Genomic DNA, 20,184 nt, shown 5'->3' with positions numbered 1-20,184 from the left:
GCTGGGGTGTAGAATCAGGGAACGCCATCCCAATTCCTTGAAAACAGCCCTCTTTTCAAGCAGCTGCTTGCGTTTGAAAATCACCCCATCGGCAGTGTCGCAGGACAACAGCCCTCCTGGAAGCACATGCAACTGGATTTGGGAGAGCTCCGAGTGCAAGCCTCTTGCCTTCCTTCTTACATTTGAAAACATTAAGTAAAAGGGAAAACATAAGAAAAAGATCAGATCTAGAACAATGCCTCTTGTCTCAGGAGATATTATTATTCCCAATATTAGCGTTGGTTATAGTTCTCACAAATAGGTATTTTTAAAGATAAGTATTATGTTATTGCTGAATTATTGCACTTACTGCAACTTTTAAGTATTCAAATATTTTAAAACTTCCCAGTTTTACTTTCTAATAATTTTAATATTGATAGCCATATTAGCCAGAGTTCTTTGGTATCATCAATAATTTAAAAGAATATAAAAGTTTTCTGAAGCTAAAATGACAACCACTAGACTGAATGGAGACTTTAAATATTAAAAATGAGATTAACTTTTTAACTGACAAATTTACATTCATGGCACACAACATTCCATTTTGATGTATATTATATTGCAAGGTGGCTATATGGATGTCACCACCTGATGGGTGTGATTGATCAATAAGTTGGAATTAACCAGACCAGCTTAATATAAAAAATTTAGCTTTAATAAACGGACAAAAGAGAACTCACACAACCAGGGTTTCAGCGAACATCAAGAACACAGAGAACAAAAAGAGAGCTGCACGGAGTGCACCTGGATGTTGGATGTTTTGTCTTTTTTTCGTGGCCTCAGGGGGACATACTCTAAACAGAATGTGATTGGCTGGACTTCCCCATCAGCCTCCCAGATGCTACAGTTTGGTGTGGGAAAGAATTCTTTTCTTTTCTTTTTCTTTTTTTTTTTTTTTTTAAAGCTTTGTGGTTTGGGGTATTCATGTATCAGTCCATAATCTCTAAATCTCTAGCTAAAGGGATATAAGAACTAGTGGACACAATAGTCATTAATTAAATAAATAATAGCCAGACGATGGTGGCGCACGCCTTTAATCCCAGCACACGGGAGGCAGAGGCAGGCGGATCTCTGTGAGTTGAAGACCAGCCTGGTCTACAGAGCAAGTTCCAGGACAGGCTCCAAAGCCACAGAGAAACCCTGTCTCGAAAAACCGATAGATAGATAGATAGATAGATAGATAGATAGATAGATAGATAGATAGATAGATAGATAATAGTGTCGTAAGTTATATAGTTTTTTGATTTTATTTATTTATTTTAGGCACGGTCTTACCATGAAGTCCTGGTTAGTGTAGAACTTGCTATGTAAACCAGTCTGACCTTAAAATCACAAAATTCGCCTGTTCCTGCCTCTCAACCATGCCCAACCCAATATCAACATCATCATCACTATTATCACTATTAACATTGTCGTTAAATTTCAGGAGCAGACAGTGGACAGGGAACATGAAAGAGATATCTTCCAAATGGAAATACAGAAGCTGGAGCAGCAAATTAAGGTGGTGCCTCGACCTCAACCTGGCAGTGAGCAGCAAGCCAGAGAAGTAAGAACTTGCTGATAGTGTCCTCCCTTGCATTTATTTTATCTTGAGTGTAAAACAAGGTATTTGGAAAAACCCAAAAGTGAGTTCTTTTTGTCAATGACAAAAATCCAAAAAAAAAGTGTTATTTAAATATGAGGCACCTGTTAACCATAAGAATGTACTGTAGAGCCGGATGGTAGTGACACACGTCTTTAATCCAAGCACTCGGGAGGCAGAGGCAGGCGGATCTCTGTGAGTTTGAGGCCAGCCTGATCTACAAGAGCTAGTTCCAGGACAGGAACCAAAAGCTACAGAGAACCCCTGTCTCGAAAATCCAAAAAAAAAAAAAAAAAAAAAAGAATGCACTGTATTGGAGTGAGAATATGTCTCAAGAGTATTTACCTAGTATGTTTGAAGTTTGTTGTTCAAACACCAATACAGGGAACGGGTAGGGGAGGAAGTTTGAAATTTGGAATTACTCCCCTCTGTGTATTACACAACTGAATAAACTTCCTTGTTCATTTCTCTGTTCTCATTCCCGATAAAAGAGATTTGAGGTTATTTGCTGGTCAGCAAGACATATGTTAACTTGACACTTGCTAGAGTTATTTAAAAGGATGAAACCTCAATCGAGAAAAAAATGTCTGCATAAGTTCTGACTGTAAGATGTTTTCTTATGATGGATAGAGGAGGGCCCAGCCCATTGTGGGTGGTGCCATCCCTGGGCTGGTGGTCCTGGCTTCTATAAGAAAGAAGGCTGAACAAGCCAGGGAAAGCAAGCCAGTAAGCAGCTCCCCTCCGTGGCTTATGCATCAGCTTCTACCTCCGGGATCCTGCCCTGTTTGAGTTTCTGCCCTGATTTCCTTCAGTGATGAACAGCAATGCTGATGTGTAGGCCAAATAACCCCCACCCCGACTTGCTTTTGGTCGTGGTGTTCATACAGCAATTGTAACCCTAAGGCAGTGGGTAAAGGCACTTGCTGCCAAGGCAAATAAGCTGTTCCTGGGAAGTGGAGGTAGAGAACTGACCTCTGCAACTGCTTCTCTGAAGTATGTGTGTGTGCTGTGACACATGTTCAGATGAACAAGCATGCACACAAGGACATGAATGAATACAATAAAAAAGTCGTTTGTATTCACTCTTAGCTACGTAATCTCCCATTCTCTCTTGAATCTGCTCCAGGGAGGTTTCCAGCTCCTCTGTCTTTGGGTTTTTACCCTCTGCTCCATTTATAGAGAGATGATTATGGATTCCATCCAGGAAGTGATTTGCCTACAGTATGTTTTGCTCTAGGGTGTGATCATTACTTGTCTTGTCTGGGCAACAGAATGTTTAGGAATGTAGCATATAATCCTTCAACTTGCCTATTCACTCCTTTTATCATGTTAATGAATTTTTATTTTACACTTATTTTGGGTTTTTTTTTTTTTTTTTTTTTTGGTTTTTCGAGACAGGGTTTCTCTGTGGCTATGGAGCCTGTCCTGGAACTAGCTCTTGAAGACCAGGCTGGTCTCGAACTCACAGAGATCCGCCTACCTCTGCCTCCCAAGTGCTGGGATTAAAGGCGTGCGCCACCACCGCCCGGCTTACACCTATTATTTTGGGGTCAGGATATTTAAGCAAAATATTTTCAATAAAAAAAGTTTTGCTATGAAGGTTATCCAGTACCTCTTGAGTTCTCCCCTCTGTTCCATTCATAGTGTTTCTGTTAGGTTTCCTACACCTCTTGGCTTTGTAGAAATCACTCCTGCCTTTACCCACACAGCTGCTCAGAGGTGCTTCATAAAGTCTTCTAGAGGCATTGTGTTGTCTTAGCATCTGCAATACTCTTGCTCCATCGGTCTTCTCTCCCATTTGTTTCTCTTCTACCGACCAGAATTAGTGATGGAGTACCCCCAGGCCCAGGATTAGGTCTCTTTTCCTTCCCAGAAGTCATGTATCAATGATCTCATCTGTAGCTTCCTTTCAACATATCTGTCAAGCTCCACACTTAAATATTCAACTGTCATCTCCTTCCACTTACCACAAGAACAGTATAGCCCTAGAAGAACTTGCCTTTCCTACCATATATACAATACTCCTCTTCATCTCAATAATTTCCATCTCTTTTATGCATCCTCCATTGCTTCAAACCTATATTCTTCAATTGTTCTTTTTCTCAGCCCAGTTACCATCCTGTTGGTAGGTCAAATCTGTACTACATCTGGTTTCCACTTTTCTTCATTTCCATACATTTTAGCTGTTAGGATTATTTGTCTGGATAGTTGTGGTAGCATCCTAACCAGTCTCTCTGCTGATTTTGTTCCCTTTCTTCAATTGTGTGTGTGTATGTGTCTGTGTGCATGTATGTTTCTGTGTGTGTGTGTGTTTCTATATGTTTCTCTGTATGTGTCTGTGTGTGTGTTTCTATCTATGTCTCTGTGTGTTGTTCTATGTGTATCTGTATGTATGTTGTCTGTATGTGTCTTTGTGTGTCTGTGTATCTGTGTGTGTGTTTCTACGTGTGTCTGTGTATCTGTATGTGTGTGTGTGTGTTTCTACGTATGTCTGTATGTGTTTCTGTGTGTGTTGTATACGTGTTTCTAGGTGTCTGTGTGTCTGTGTGTGTGTTTCTCTATGTGTCTGTGTGTTTCACCCTCTCTCGTGTGTGTGTTAACGATAGGATGCTGTCCCAGTATACATATGGTGGCCAGACAGCAAGTTGTGAGATCAGTTCTCTTCCTGCATTTCAGGATGGAACTTTAGTCAGTAGGCTGGCACCTGCTGATCCTTCTCACCGCGCCCTTCACCCCCACTGTTCCATTTTCAAGTTCATAAATGTAGCCAGAGCTCTGTTGACTGCATGAGTGCCATGTAGGTAAGGGCAGGCTCCCTGTATAAATGTAAAGAAGCCTTTTCCTGCTAAAGCAAGATTGTACTCAAGGTAAAGCAAACACTGGGTCATTAGTTATTGATTACAGTGACCAAGTTGTTTAGCCTACAGAAAAGCTTACACTTTATCGGGATATTGGCATGGCCTTAGTAGACACTTAGATTAACTACAGTGTATTTCTGGAAATGATTTTAATTCTAAATATTATAATTTTCATGTAGTTGACTTGGTTTCATTTTACTTCCAAGAATTCTAGAGAAATAGAAAACAAAATATTGTGTCATTCAACCACCACAGGGGTCGAGAACCACTCACCTAGGTGGTCATTTCGTGTGATATGAGTTGTCTTAGACTGACAAAACTGGCTATGTCCTTATGGAACTGACAAGGCTGTGCATGCCTCCCTGCCTTCTGTTTTCCTCCCGATCAGGAAACTACCTAGAAACCTATTGCATTATTTCATCACACCTGCTGTCGTGTCTGCTTTCTTGACTCTTCTCCTCCTGTCCTTGCTAGTTTTCCTCAGTAGCTTTATTACTACCATCTTTGAGACTGTAGTTAGATTATGCTTTCATTTTTTTAATTTTCTGAGAGCAAGCTTTGTCATTTTGGTAGTTTCTTCAAAATGTCTCACTGAAACATAGTATTTCCTGTATTTTTTAGAATTACAATATTTTAGTACTTTCTCCTTGATGAGTATGTCCATAAACTGTCTTGTTAATCCTTCCTATATTCTTCCATTTCTGTTGTTCAACACTTGAGGTACTGTATATCAGTCCTAAAAGATAAGACTTGGCAGAGAAGGACCACTTAAAGAAATTCAGATTCCTTTGTATATGTCTTCTCATCTCTTCTAACCCAGAGAGTGTACAGACTAAACCTTTGCCAAATAATTCTTCCCAAATGAAATATGCAGAAGACTTTAGGACATACTCTTCACCTAACAGCAAGTCAACAAGTGAGCTGCAAGTCTGCCATCTTTATTATATCATTAGCCTGTAGTGTGTTGTGCCTTTAGATAATTCACATTATTCAAAATGCATTTTTTCTCTTTATTCCAGGATGAAGTCGTGATGATCTTAGGAGAAATAATGTTTTAAATGAGTTCTGTGAAGCAATAGTGTTTCTCTTTGTACTAGTTTGCCGAGTTTTACCAGTATACAAAATGTCATTGCTGTCCTTATTTAAAATAAGAGTAACATATTTTAAAATCTCTGTTTTTGGTGGGGGACATTGAGGATCAAACCTGAGACCTTGCATATATTACACAATTCTACCACTGAGATACCTTTTCAAGCCTCAGAAAGCAGTTTTTAAGAAATAAGTAATTACTAATTATGAATGCCCTACATTTTAAAACGCTCGTCATTCTATTTTCAGATTGAAACGTTAACTGGTCATCTCAAAGAGAAAGCAGACCAGTGCAGTGAGCTGCTGCTGTGCAAAGAGCAGCTGCAGAGGGATGTGCAGGACCGTGATGCCGAGATAGAGAAGCTGCAGTGCCGGAGGCAGGAACTGGAGCACGCCCTGCTTGTTAGTGCCGAGTCTATAGCAGAGGTGCGTGGACCACGTGAGCTCAGTGACAGCCACACTTAGTTACAGAGTGGTGTTACCTTTCGACATTATGAAACAGTGTATATTCATAACTCTGTTTGTTTGTTTTCCTTCCAGATATAATTTGCATTCTTTGTGATACAGGAAGATTAGTTAAGCTAGAAGAGTTTGTTACAATTTTACCTGTCAATTATGACCATGAGCTAAATTTTAGACTGTAGCCTAACTCCAGACTAAGATGTGATGAAGTCCTTCCCATTATTCTACAGGAGCAGAATGAATAGAAGAATAGACCGAGAAAGCTTGGAGGCAGGCAGCTGAGAAAAGACTTTTGTTTTATCTGAAGAATGAGTTTTAAATATCAGGCAGATGGGAAGAGACTTTCGTTTTATATGAAGATTGAATTTTAAATATCAGCAGTTTGTGTTTGATTTATGAAAAATGCATTCAAGACTGAACACTTGTACCTTTTTGAATATTTTCAAATGTAGAATTTCCCCCCTTTTAAGTTGGAGAAATAGAGAAATAAATAAAAATGTTGCAATGAGTTGTCAGGGTAATGTCTGAAGTTTTGAAAAAGTTCCTAATGTATTTTTTAGATAAACAACCAGAAGCAGTCTGGAGGTGTAGAGATTGAGCCTGGATTATCTTTAGAAGTTCAGTTGCAGGCTGAACGGGATGCTATTGACAGAAAGGAAAAGGAGGTAAGGAGTTTCTTTTTAAATATGGTTTGAATTATTTTACATCAATTTCTTTGAAAGTATCATTTGAACAGAAGGGTATTATTGTCTGAAAGCAAAGTTCCGTGGTTCTCAGTTCAGTGCCTTGAAGACTAACCTTGGAGATTATAATCCGAACAGATAAACTAATAAAGGCGGTGTTCCTGGAGAGAGGACCTTGAAGCAGGAAGACATTTAGATGAAAGAGAAACCAGTGTAGTTGGTGTGGCCTGAGTGAAGAGGACAATAGAGAGCTGGTAGTGTGGGGCCACGGGAAGCTCGTGCCTCTCTGCTGCTGCCCGCAATGTGCGTAGTCTGTCACTGCCACTATGCTCCGCCTTTGCCAGCTTCCGTTGTTGAAGTTGTTACCACTTAAAATATTTCCCCGAGAGATTATTGCCCTCCTTCATAAGTAAGGCATGTTGTTAACATAATGGGTCGAAGTTAGAGTAACTGGGACTGAGCATGGAGCTCACTATTAGCACTAGCCCAGCTTGTGCAAGCACCTGGGATTCCCCATCATCATAAATACTAGCAATAGCCACAACAGGAAGAATAGCAGTCCTCCTGTCTCTCTGGACCCCGTGTTTGAAGAGAATCATATCTGTCTAGGAATGGTGTTACAACCCAGTTGCTCAAGAGACTGACGTGGGTGCAAGGACAGGGACCTGGAGTTCCCAGTCAGACTGAGAAACATAGTTAGGCCCTATTTTAAAAGAGAAAATTCATTATTATTACAAAAGTAGATTCAACTTCCTACTTCATGTATAATATTTTTAAAAGTTTTCTTTCTGGAATACATGTTAATGATGTGGATATGACCTCTCAAAAGTGTGCAGGAGTGCATGCTCTCATGCACCTTTGTGTAGAAACACAGCTCAGCCTCTGGAATCATTCCTCGGGACCTGTCCACCTCTTTTATTTTTTGAAGATTTATCTTTATTTTTTTTTTAATTGTGTTTGTTTCTATGGGGATATGTGCTTGTGAATCTGTGTCCACCAGCCAGAGTACAGAAAAGGGTATAACTGCTTGAACTGGAGCTGCATGACATTTTGAGGCACCTAACATGAGTGCTAGGGACCAAACTAGGGTCCTCTATAAGAGCTGTGTGTGCTCTTAACCACTGAGCCATATCCCCAGAACTCCATCCTTGCCTCTGTGTGTTTGAGACAGGGCATCTCATCTTCTTGTTTGTTTAGGTTTTATTATTTTGTGAAAGCAAAGAGCATTTTTTTTTTATACGTAATCACTTTTCTTTATTCAACCCGTTAGGGTGGACCTGGCTGGTCAGTGAGTCCCAGAGATCCTCCCATTTCTACCTTCCTAGAGCTAGGATTCCAAGCATGTGCTATCATGATTGGTGACTTTACATGGACGCAGTAGATCTCATGCTTGTGCACCAAATGCTTTACCAAATGGGCCATTTGCCAGTCCTAAAATTGTTCAACTTACATGTTTTTCTCGGTATAATTTTTCAGGACGTTAAATATATTTCAAATATTTGTTGGATTTAAATAATATAGAAGTGTTAAAACAAGCTTTAAAAGATACAGAAATAGTTTAGATAACAGCTAAAATGATGTTCAGATATCAGCTCAAATGATGACGTCTATGCAGGTGAGGGTAGCTGAAAGAATCCTTTCTAGAATAGCGTGATCTTTCTACTGGCAGCTCATCTGACAGGTATTTATCTGGAAAGTTCTTGTTTGTTTAGGTTTTATTATTTTGTGAAAGCAAAGAGCATTTTTTTTTTATACGTAATCACTTTTCTTTATTCAAGAACTGATGTGGAGAGACTGATACTATGGTAATTCGAAAGGCTAGAGAAGTAGTCCATGGCAGAGGATTAGTCTGGGGTGCATAAAATGTTGGTTTGATTCCTGGCACCACAGAAAACTAAATGCCCACCTGTATCTTAAGTTGCTTTTAAGTCATCACTTAACATAGGCATGTGGAAATCCATTCATTAAACATCTATTAGGTAGTTATAAAGTAATTGGTTAAATGATTGTTACTATCCTCAAAAAACCCATCTACACATAATTTTAAAATCTTTTTTGTAGTTTGAGGACAGGTATGGTGGCAAACACCTTTATTCCCAACACTAAGGATACCAGACGCAGGCATATCTTTGAGTTTGAGGCTAACCTGGTCTACATAGCAAGTTCCACAAGAGCCAGGGCTATATTTATAAAAAACCTTGTCTAGAAAAAACAGAAAAATAATGTTTGAGCATGTTTAGGTAAACACAGCTTAGAAAACCATTTTCCTTTATTGCCATTTACATGTCTTAAACATGCATCCTTTGTAAGTTAAATAGAACTCTTTTCTGTTTGACAGTAGCATTTGTATGATCTGGGTTTTGTTTTTTCCCCTCTCGGATAACTTTGTTCTAAAGATTTCTAACTTAGAAGAGCAATTAGAGCAATTCAGAGAAGAACTGGAAAATAAGAACGACGAGGTTCAGGAGCTCCACATGCAGCTAGAAATACAAAGAAAGGAGTCCACCACCCGTCTGCAAGAGCTCCAGCAAGAAAATAAGTTGTATCAGGTAATTAGCTTATAAAAACAATTCACGTTTTTAATACTTTGTACTTTTATAAATATTTGCTAGCAGCAACATTAGGAAGCAAGTGAAATTGAATGGGACTTATTTACTGCTCAACATAGACAATTGAATTCGTCATGAATAAAAATATTTGAGATTGTTTATCAAAATATTTTCAGAATTATTGAAATACAGTATCTTATTTTAATTTTATTATATACACACTATATTTTTATGGGACTTAATTAAGGAAATATCTGAAAAATAACATGTAATGATCATATAATTACGAGTTATTTTTGACCCTAGGATGAAATGAAAAAGCTGGAGTTTATCGTGAAAGAATCTGATCCTACACCTCTTCCAGATCAGCCTACGTTATTTGGGAAATTCGCACAAATGATACAAGAAAAGGACGCTAAAATTGACCAGTTAAATGAACAGTTGGCTAAAGTTCGTCATCAGCTTAAACTTGCAACAGATAAGGAGGTGTGCAACTTGAAATTTGTCATCCGAAGCAGAAAGGATAGAGAGACAGAATGCAGATCATCTGACAGGATGTCTCCGCATTAACTGTGAGAATAGCAGAGTTAGAGAGGCGAGTGCCTGAAATGCATTTTAGTTTTCTGTAAGGAAAACAAGTGGAAGTGGAAGAGAAAGTGGTAGAGCTACAGAAACCTTTAGAAGAGGACACTGAGAAAAATCAGGAAGGCAAAGAAAAAGAAAGAAGCCGCTAAGATTTTTAGATTTGCATGGTTACTTTTCAATATGATTTTTTTTTCTTTCTACTTAAATATTCTCGGTAACTGTAGGGAAGTGAGTGTTACAGCTCTGGAGCTGCAAATATCCTGACTTATTGGGAAACCAGCTATACTTAAAGCCCCAATAGGACAACTCAGGTCTGGAGAAAAGTCAGGAGGCCAGGCTACCTGAAGCTAGGGTGCAGTGGGGGGTGGTCTCCCCACGGGATATAGCAATCCTGCTCATGTCCTGGAGAGCCTCTACAGCTGAGCTCTGCCCTGTTCCCCTAAGGGTATGTCCTAACAGAGCTATCAGCAGCCTCGTCTCTGGCCCAAGAAACACTTTACTGAAGTGGAAGCCCCTGCAGAAAAGTAGAAATCTCCTCCCACTCAGCCAAAAGTTGTTACCTTTACTGTTCAGCCTTGCTCAGCCCCACCCCCACCCCAAGGGAACTTCTCAGCAAGGTTTTTTAGCACAGTCCCCTAAGGGACTTCCCAGCTAGGTTTTTATATTCTGCACCACAGATGAAGATCATCAAAGACTCTTTAGAGAAAAAGATTTATTTGGGAAGGAGTCCAGGAGAGTGGCTGCCTCTGTGGGGGAGAGGGGGGGGACAGGTAAAAGACAGTCTCCAAGGGAACAGGCAGTGGGTGGGTGGGTGTGGGTGTGTTTCTTAGGGGCAGAGTTGCCCTGGGGAGAAGAGGGATTGGTTAGTTTTTCCTGCTCAGGGATTAAGGGCAGAGATGACTCTGATTTTAGGGCTAAACTGTTTCTTTGACTGCTCCTATTTAGCCTTTTGACTCTAATCTTGGGACCAGGGCATATTTCTTTGAGTGGTTCTGTTTCTAGGGACAAAATGTGTTTTTTTGTAACTGGTTTCAGAGTCTGGGAATGTAGTAGGGAGCTGCGGGCCTCTTCCCACAGCCCGGCTCATGGCTGCCTAGCTAGCTTATGCCCCGAAATAACAACACACGCATTGTATTCTTTTAAACACTGCTTGGCCCATTTCTGTTCATGTATGTAGCACCCCAAGGTGCGCTTACCGGGAAGATTCTAGCCTACGTCCATCCTGGGTCAGAGCTTCATCGTGTCTGCTCCAGAGAGCAGAGCTGTCCTGCATCTGAGCTCACTTCCTCTTCCTCCCAGCATTCTATTCTGTTTACTCCACCCACCTATGTTTTAACCTATGAGGGCCAAGCAGTTTCTTTATTACTTAACCAATGAAATCAACAGATTGATGTGACACTCCCACATCATGGGAATGTTTCTTTGGTCCTAGGTTCAGGGATAAAAATGTTTCTTTCCCTGGCTCAGGTCTCAGATACAGGGCATGTTTCTTTTACTGGCTCTGGGTTCAGAGTCAGGGTGCTTAGGGTTGGTTGGTTTCCTACTCCAGTTGGCCCTTTTTTTCTATTAACTCTTTACCTTTGGTCATTAAGTTGATTGATAATCTCGGTGTTTGGTTCACATCAAGCAACTATATATGATGAGATTTCGTGAGAATACACTGTTCCTTTAGTTCATTTGGATTGTGAATTGTGGTTCGTGAATTTTGTAACACTCATAGAGACTCGGTAAGTTCCACTCTGAGATAGCAGGGGTTATTTACAGACAGAAGTCCCAAGCAACATACAGTGAGGGCTTGAAAGGTTATGGCTAAGGCTTTCGGGGGATCCCATGGATTGCCTGAAGCCCAGCTGCTCATGATTGGCGGCATGAGGCTTAGCTGTTTCATTACTCCCGTGTTAGGCTCTTAATTTGCTTACATACTTATGAGATGCAGTTCCCTAGACTAGAACAAAAGCTATAGACAGATTAAATTTTGTTAAACACTGTAATTATCATTAAAGTAACAAGTGTAGACTATGTTCTGTGGTCTTCAAATATGATATCTGTCCCACCAGTAAAGTTATTCACTGAAAGAGAAGAAGTATAAAAAATATTACATTTAAGCTGTATTCTCTGGGACTTGTGTGGGATTCTCTGCCTTAATTTCTTTTTAGTACATATGCTTTGTCATCATCCCTTTTAAGAAGTGAAAGTTTTCACATTAATATTTCACTTAATTAATGTGGGAACTTCATTAGCTCTTGGAAATTGTATACCTGGTGAGATTTCATTTTTCATAGGAAAAAAAAAAACGTGTTGGAGATCTGTATGTCTTCTTAGGTAAAGATCTGAAACCATAGCTGATTCTTATTATACAAAATATAATACAAAGAATTTTAGTTTCTCAGTTGTTTACAGTCTAAAGTAATAGAAATGCAGTGTTTGTAAAGGTAATATTTGCAAAGGTTAATAATTTTACATATGGGATTTCCCCTACCAGCATTTGGAACCACTTTACTATGGGTACTAAATATTAAAACAGCAATAGGACTTTCCACCTTTAGCATCTAAAAAATATCTTAGTCAAGTCTGGCACTCTATGAGAAATACAATATAAATTTGAAATTGTTGGATCCAATGAAGTATTTGAATATATACATTCATATACATACATATGCATATACATATATATTATTGACATGATTGACCATCAGTCTCAGAAAATTGCTCTTAAAATCTTCATATAAAGTGATGGTTCTGAAAACATCCTCGCTGATTTAACAAGCACTGGCCATTTTGTCCTCTGAGTGTAGGCAGTCATCCTAAGTAAATGTGCAATATAGTTAGGAGTACTCTGGACAGACACTGATGGTTTCTGAAGGGTGTTTCTTTCCACTCTTCCCTCAGACAAGTGCTGAGGTAGTGTATGCAGGTAGAGACGATCAACATGAAGCTCTTGGAGCTGAATCAATGTCTCACAAAGAACTAGCCAGTTATAAAAAGACAGAAATATTTGATGGCAAGCTTTTGGTAAGATGACCAAAATAATTCCTAATTCATCCATTCTACCTATCTTCAGTTCCTCTCAATCAGTTCCCTAGATATATACCTTAAACATTAGTGATATAGGGAAAAGCCTGTTTTGAATTTAAAGAAAAATTCTGTTGTTTTCATTTCTTTACCTATGCCTCCTTTGGAATACTGGTTGAGAGGATGCATTTAATCTGTACTCTGTGATAAAGGTGTGTATTAAACAGAAACAAAGATCCCATGAGAACAAAAACGGATAATACAACCTCACTGCTTTGTAATCTGATCATAGTGTATAAAAAAGGGTTCAGAAACTGAGGCCTTTGGTTGATTTTCCTGTTCCAGTGCAAATGGGCATTGAAGCATGGACTGTGCTCTCCCTGGGTTCATCATTTGATGCCTTTGATTCTCCCTTAACTATGTCAGAAAATAGATGCATGAGTCATTGGGTCTGATTTTCAAGCCCTGTGTTTTCTGTTCTTGTCTTCTGTAATTAGGCGTCCTCCACTCCTGGGATGACATATTCTAATGCTCACCAAACTAGAGAAACATGTTCAAGTGGTAAGTTGCATAACTCTGGAATATTTAAACAAATAGAATAGTATTTGTTTTAAACTGTTACTTTGCATGTGCATGCACATGTGTAATTACAGATGGCTGTTTTCTTAATTCTAGATTCTGATTCTGAATTGGACCAGGCATTTGACATAGCATCAGAAGGTCAAGAAGAATGTGAAAGTTCACCTGTAGTTCCAAAGGTAGTGAAGGTACTGAAGACAAAAACCCCTTAGTTAGCTTAGCTAGTGTCATCTCCACACTGAACAGGGAAGTCAGTTTGAAGTTATGCAGAAAGGTCCTCTACAAAGAAAGAATTTCATAGTTAAAAGTATCCATGGAAATCATTTCACATCATTTCTTAAGCTCCATAGATATTACAGTTGAATGTTGTACAGATGATTCTTCTGGCACACCTCTTGTAGCCTGCCTTCAGTCAGATTTTCCTAACCATGTGACCAAGTCAGTTGAATGCTTTGAGATCATTTAAAGCTATGCACCACTCAGCTTGCTGGACTTACCTTTAAGAAAAAGAATGTAATCAATATTAGTATTCCTTACACTTCTCATGTAATTGACTTTTACAAGCTAAACTGAACATGAAGTTTTAAACTGTGTTCCCTATTTCTCCCTTGTAACCCCTCTATGACACTGACTCAGTATGTGTATGTGTAAGTTATTGGTCACAAAGTCTACAGTCCCTGCTGAAGCAAGGATGTTGAAAGCAATCAATGACCCAAAGAAATAACCTGTGAGCTTAGGACAATGCATTTGTTTGTGGGTTTGTTTGTTCAGGGTCCATTAAGTCAGAAAATCACCTTCTTCCCATATAAAAAATTTAAGACAAGTTCCTCATTCCTTTCCATACCACACTTAATGTGCTGTACAGTAAGTAGAGAGGATGGTCCTTTGTTAGGGCATTGGGATCACTCTTAAACTCTTAATTACATGACATTGAGAATCATTCTCTTGTGGAGCAGTATCACATTAGTAAACCGTGTGTGTGTGTGTGTGTGTGTGTTTGTGTGTATGTAACCAACCCAGTTTTATTCCCCATGTTTTTGTTTGCCAAGAACATGAAAGCAGTCTCGAAATGCAAGTTATTTCTCACATTATTTCTTTTGGTCAAATGAGTGACTAATCACTAAGTGTAGAACGAGTGTGTTGGCCAAATAGAGGAAGGAACTTAGAAGTGCAAGTTATGAGCAGACAGATGGTTAGGATTCACTAACTCCACAGCAAGCAGACATCTGAAATGTTGGAGTCCAGTTTCTTGTCTACAGTGGTCTTCAGTTGAGGTTGATGGAGTGCTTGTTTGACTCTGCATGTCTTATTTTTCAATCCTTGAAGTCATAATTTTGTCTTTGATACTTTATTTTCTAGGGATTATTGAGAGCTGTCCATACCGAGGGCATACAGATGCTTTCAATTGCAGACCTTCCCAATGATGATGGACAGGATCCTTCAAAGGTATTGTAGTTCCTTGGAGACCTGGGAATTCTGGGGCTGGAGTATGGGAGACACAAGACGAAACCTAGAATCTCCTGATTTTCAGTAACAAAATGTTCATAGAATAAAGAGAATGTGTAAAAAGCTCAGAGAAGCTGACATGAAGGCTTTCTTACTGGCCAAACATTTAATTTATCAAACTATTTGAGTGAGATAGCAGACACCTTTAATTCAAACATTCAGGAGGCAAAGAAAGGCAGATCTCTGAATCCAAGGCTAGTAAGCCTGGTGTTGTGTGACAAAACTTGTCCTGGGGAGACCTACACACATGCATGCCCCACCCTCACCCCACCCCCCACAAAAGGAAAGAAAAAAAAGATTTAAAAAAACAACAACTAAATGATATTGATAGATTATGAAGCAGACTGAAAAAAAGAATTCCTGAGATCATATTCATCAATAGATAAATTAAAATAGCATGGTAGAATGTTCTAGAAGGAGCCATTTAATTAAAGAATTCTTTATTAAGCATGATTTTTTTTTTATCAAGTAACGAACAGTGATGGATGCTAAAGTTAGTGTGGAATGTTGTTATATGATATTTGCATAATTGTGAAATACCTCTCCAGAAGATACCTTCCACTGCAAAGTGGAGAGACCCTTACACACACCTCTAAGTTAAAGTAGTCAGTCTAGCAGTGATGTCAGCTTGCTCCTGGTGGGAAGGACACAGCACTGTTGTTGTGCTACCTTTAAATTAAGAAGCAAACAGAAAAGCACAGACAGTGAGTGCTAATGGAGAGGCAGAGAGGCTACATCATGCAATAATGCGGGAAGAATGCTGTAGGAGAGCAATTCTGGCAGCTAGGAAGTTACGCATGCTTTTATCATGCAGCCTAGCAGCTACTCACACCACAAGTCAGACAGAAATGAAAGCCTGAATCTTGTTAAGAACCTATGTTCTCTCAGGCTGGCTGGAGAGAGACAGCTTGGCAGTTAGCAGCCCCTGTTGCTCTTGCAGAAAACCCTGGTTCTCTTCCTAGCACCCATATAGTGGTTCACAGCCATCTGTAATTCCATTGCCAGGGGATCCATTGCTCCACTGCCCTCTTTCAACCTGTTCACACCAACCACACATGCTGTATACATGCAAGCAAAACACTCACACATAAAAGGGGATGAATCAATTTAAAAAAAATTAAGCTATACATAAGTATTCATAAGTTTTATTTGTAATTGTTCCCAAACTAGAAACAAGCCATTTATCCTCCAGTGGGAAATGGACCAGCTGTGGTACATCCTTCCAATGGACTACAACCCAATAGGGGCTGGAGAGATAGTTCAGGCGTTAAGAGTTAAGAAAACTGGCTGTTCTAGAGTACCTGGTTCAGTTCCTAGCATGGCAGCTCACAGCTGTATATAGCATCAGTTCCAGGGATCCACTGCCTTCTGGTTCTGCAGGATCCTGCATAGTTTAGGGCACATGAGCTCACACAATCACACACATACACATTAAGTAAAAGATAAGTAATTCTTAAAAAGAAGAGAATACAAAAGCTGCTCAGGGGGCTGGAGAGATGGCTCAGAGGTTAAGAGCATTGTCTGCTTTTCCAAAGGTCATGAGTTCAATTCCCAGCAGCCACATGGTGGCTCACAACCATCTGTCTGTAATGGGGTTTGGTGCCCTCTTCTGGCCTTCAGGCATATACAGAGACAGAATATTGTATACATAATAAATAAATAAATTTTTTTAAAAAAAGAAAACAGCTCAGTAGCTAAAAGACAAGCTATTGATGTCCTCAATATTCTGTATGCCATGTAAACTTTCTTAAAATGATAAAATTGTAGTGATAAAGAACAGATAGGAGTTCTTGCGTGAGCTGAGGCTGGGGAGAAGCTGTGAGTTCAAGGCGAATCTTTGCCGAGGTAGTTCTGTGCTGTGACTATGGCAGGGCTCATGAAATAAAACCCTGTACAAGAGATGAAATTTCCTAGTGCTGGATACCGAGAAAACAGCATGCATATTAAAGCTCGTGGAGCTTAAATAATGCTGTCAGCCTCCTTGTTTGACAGTGTGCTGTTTCCAGTTATGTGGGTTGTTATCAATGCAGGAAGCTAGCTGAGGAGATCCAAGAGCCTTGACTTAAATTAGTACAAAATAGGATTTTTTTTTATTGAAGAACATAGGACAAATTAGCCTGTGTTCTGCAGAAGTTTCAGGGTCCCAAAAGACTTGCTGGTACCACTTTTCTTTTCCTAAGGACATTTAGTGGAATTTCTGTAAGTTCCCTGTGTTAGAGAGCATAGTAATGTTAATTATTCTTGCTAAGGATATTGTGGCTATGTAGAATGTTTCTGGACCAGAGAGATGGCTCAACAGGTAAGGGCATTAGCTGACAAACCTAATGACCTCAGATGTCTGACCCCTGAAGCCCACAGGGTGGGAGGAGAAAACCAGTCTCCACAGACTGTCCTCTGACTACCACATGCCCACTAGGCACAAGCACAGGCACAGACACACCCAGCAAGTAAATAAATAATAAAAACAAGAATGTTCCTGTTTTCTAGGAAATGCATAGCAATAGTTAGAGGTTAAGGTCCATCTGTCTGCAACAGACCCTCACAGATACTTTTTTGGACCAAAAAAAAAAAAAAAGAGAAATCTTAATGAAAAAAGTTTAGTATGTAGGTTCCATTCTTTCTTGTTCAGACTTCCTGGTTGATAATTCCATTATCTCTACACCGCTCCTTACTTAATTTTTCAATTTCCTTTGTTACAGGGCACTGAGTATCAAATGTCTATGGAATGTGTCCAGAGCAGAGAAGAAGCTGACACTGCAAGCCAAGGTGTGTGCATGCCAGGTGCTGTGATCCCAGAGCCAGCTGAAAACATTCGCTTTGTTGCCCTCGGAAAACGTTTCTGCTCAGGCACCTTCTCTTCGTTTTCAGACACAAAGGAAATAGTCCATATTCTTAGTATTAGGACTAATGATTGTCAGGTTGTTTTTAAACAGCTCTATTTCATTTAAAATAAACAGGCACTGCATTGATATGGTTCAGCTCATCGGTTTATTTTCTGTATTGTAAAACTATTTTTTTTTGAGAAAAGTCTTTTGACCCACTTAAGATATCTATCTAAAATAAAAGGGAATCCACAATAAAAGTAGCTGCTTATTTTGAATCCTCTTCTTACAAGAATGTAATGTCTAACATCCATACAGAAAATTACAAAATTCAGATGCACACTATAACAAATTATAAAAGAGTATGTGGGAGCATGACTTACCTGACAAGTGGAACTCCCCAGAGCCCTCACATGCTCTTCCACACAAACTAAGGCGATCATCCCCTGGTTTTCTTTAGTTTTCCTGCTACTTTGTGAATTCCTGGACTGTATATGTTTATAAAGTTTTCCTGGTTTTGAACTTTATCAATCTGTGGATATGTTGCATCTTGTTTCTTCACCTTTACATGGCATCCTTCCAAGTTTCTGTGACTATCTCTAAGGTAGCTTCTGTTGCTATGGAGAGTTATCTCCATAACTGTGTGTGCAAATTCTGTGTCTGAACCTTTGGTCATTTCTGCTGTTAGCTGTCGGAGTCAGGGCTACAGACAGTCCTCTGAGATTTCTAATACACATGGACACCTTCCCAGCCTCCTAGGAAGTGAATCACTAGGTCATGGGATATGTATCTTTAAATTTATTAGATAATGCCAGATATTTTATTTAGTTCTTGAGAGGTGGTCAAGTACCTCAGGCTGGCCTCCAGCTTTGTGTATGTAAGGGTGATCTCGAGCTTCTGGTCCTCTTGTTTCTACCCTCCCATGTCAGCACAAGTGACAAGTTTGCAATACCTTCCCTTGCCCAAAATTTGGAAAACAGTCCTTCAGTGTGGCCCTCAAAGCAAGGTATGAATGTTTTGCTGCTTAACATCTTTGCCTACAGCTGGTGTTGTCAGACATGTTGCCTATGCTGTGCACATGTGTCATGTCCCCTTTTCACATGGATATAGACTAGCTGGAGTTTCCTTCTGTGTGGGTCTTAGGGTTACTTTCCCACTTCTCAGTAGAGACATGCTTCAATCAAGCTAGTTAGAGAGGAGCCTTCATCACGTGTGGAGGACACTTGCTACATCTTTAGTAACTGTGTTTCATATAGTTTAAAGACAGCACAGGTTTGATGTCACCACAGAGCTTCACCTGTCTGGGCAGGATTAAAGAGTGAGACCTTATCTAAAAGAAACTGAAAAAAATAGCAAAAATAATTAGATGATTGTAGTGATTGTCCCATGGGTAACTCCTGTGAATGTTGTGTATGGCTGTCAGAAAGCACTGGGAATTTTCATTATCAATGGTTGGCACTCCAAGTCAACAAATACACAAGCTCCTATCTACAGAATTTTATGAGCATTTAAAGTTGTTTATTTTAAATCTTGCATCCATTAGTGCATTGTTATATTTTTGTCATTTTCATGTGTTTTTAGTTCTGATGCCTCTCCCCCCCCCCACTCTTAAGAAAAAGAAACGTTCATATAAATTACCAGTTTGAGGCACTGGGTGCACTTGATGATTTTTTTGTAGTAATCTCCTGAATTATGGATTAGTTCTTAAGCAAAATACCAGTCACACATGAGTTGCTGGCCATCTTTTAACGCCTGTCCCTTTCCCTGTAGAACTCCAGGACTGCAGCTTGCAGCAGTCTGGCAAGCTGGAGACCAAAGAACAACCGTATGGCATGAAAGACAAAATGACCAAGCTACAGGAACAGCTGAGTTCGGAGAAAACAGTGGTTTCAAAATTAAAATATGCCCTTTCACGGACACAACTGGAGCTAGACGCCACGTTGAAGGTCCAGCATAAACACATAAAGGACCTGGAAGCGTTCAGGTATGCCAGGCTGCTTTAGTTTGATGGTCAGAGGAAGAATTGTACTGACTTGTCATAACCGTTATGCACATAGTACACACAGAAGCAGCAAGCATTGGGTTTAAATAGCAAAAGAATGAAGAGAGCAAGAGAATTGATTGTTCTTCCCAAATTTAAAATGTGATCATTTTGGTTTCCCCTCTGCTATGACTTCTGTCCTAGTCAACAATTATTAGATACTAATTTGGCGTCTATCTTAACCAATTACTGACTAAATTGAAGTGATGTTTAATCTCATGCTTCAGTTGGCTAGTATCTGCCAGATGCTGGAACTGAGAATACATGGGATGTATTACTGATATAAATACTAAGATACTCTGCTTGCCAGGGTGTGCTGCAAGTACACACATTTTTATTTTAGATGTTGATTTCACACACAAAAATGCATATGATTC

General features: G+C 39.5%; 1 protein-coding gene across 9 annotated transcripts in view; it reads left to right on the top strand.

The window, feature by feature from the left end:
• The window catches only part of Akap9 (A-kinase anchoring protein 9), a 122,582-nt gene that overhangs the window by 84,410 nt on the left and 17,988 nt on the right, over positions 1-20,184 (top strand). For 8 of the 9 annotated variants that reach the window (XM_057758361.1, XM_057758359.1, XM_057758356.1 and 5 more), the window contains 10 exons: positions 1,466-1,585; positions 5,818-5,994; positions 6,591-6,695; positions 9,110-9,262; positions 9,569-9,748; positions 13,357-13,420; positions 13,535-13,626; positions 14,798-14,884; positions 17,644-17,710; positions 19,537-19,750. In XM_057758361.1, coding sequence (XP_057614344.1) covers positions 1,466-1,585; positions 5,818-5,994; positions 6,591-6,695; positions 9,110-9,262; positions 9,569-9,748; positions 13,357-13,420; positions 13,535-13,626; positions 14,798-14,884; positions 17,644-17,710; positions 19,537-19,750 — 1,259 coding nt within the window. The remainder of the gene's footprint in view (positions 1-1,465; positions 1,586-5,817; positions 5,995-6,590; positions 6,696-9,109; positions 9,263-9,568; positions 9,749-13,356; positions 13,421-13,534; positions 13,627-14,797; positions 14,885-17,643; positions 17,711-19,536; positions 19,751-20,184) is intronic. The other variant, XM_057758354.1, reaches the window with a different exon arrangement.

Source organism: Chionomys nivalis, chromosome 26 (genome assembly GCF_950005125.1).
Source record: "Chionomys nivalis chromosome 26, mChiNiv1.1, whole genome shotgun sequence".
NCBI lineage: Eukaryota > Metazoa > Chordata > Mammalia > Rodentia > Cricetidae > Chionomys > Chionomys nivalis.
The sequence above is the reverse complement of the archived record's forward strand: the minus strand, read 5'-3'. Positions and strand labels throughout refer to the sequence as shown.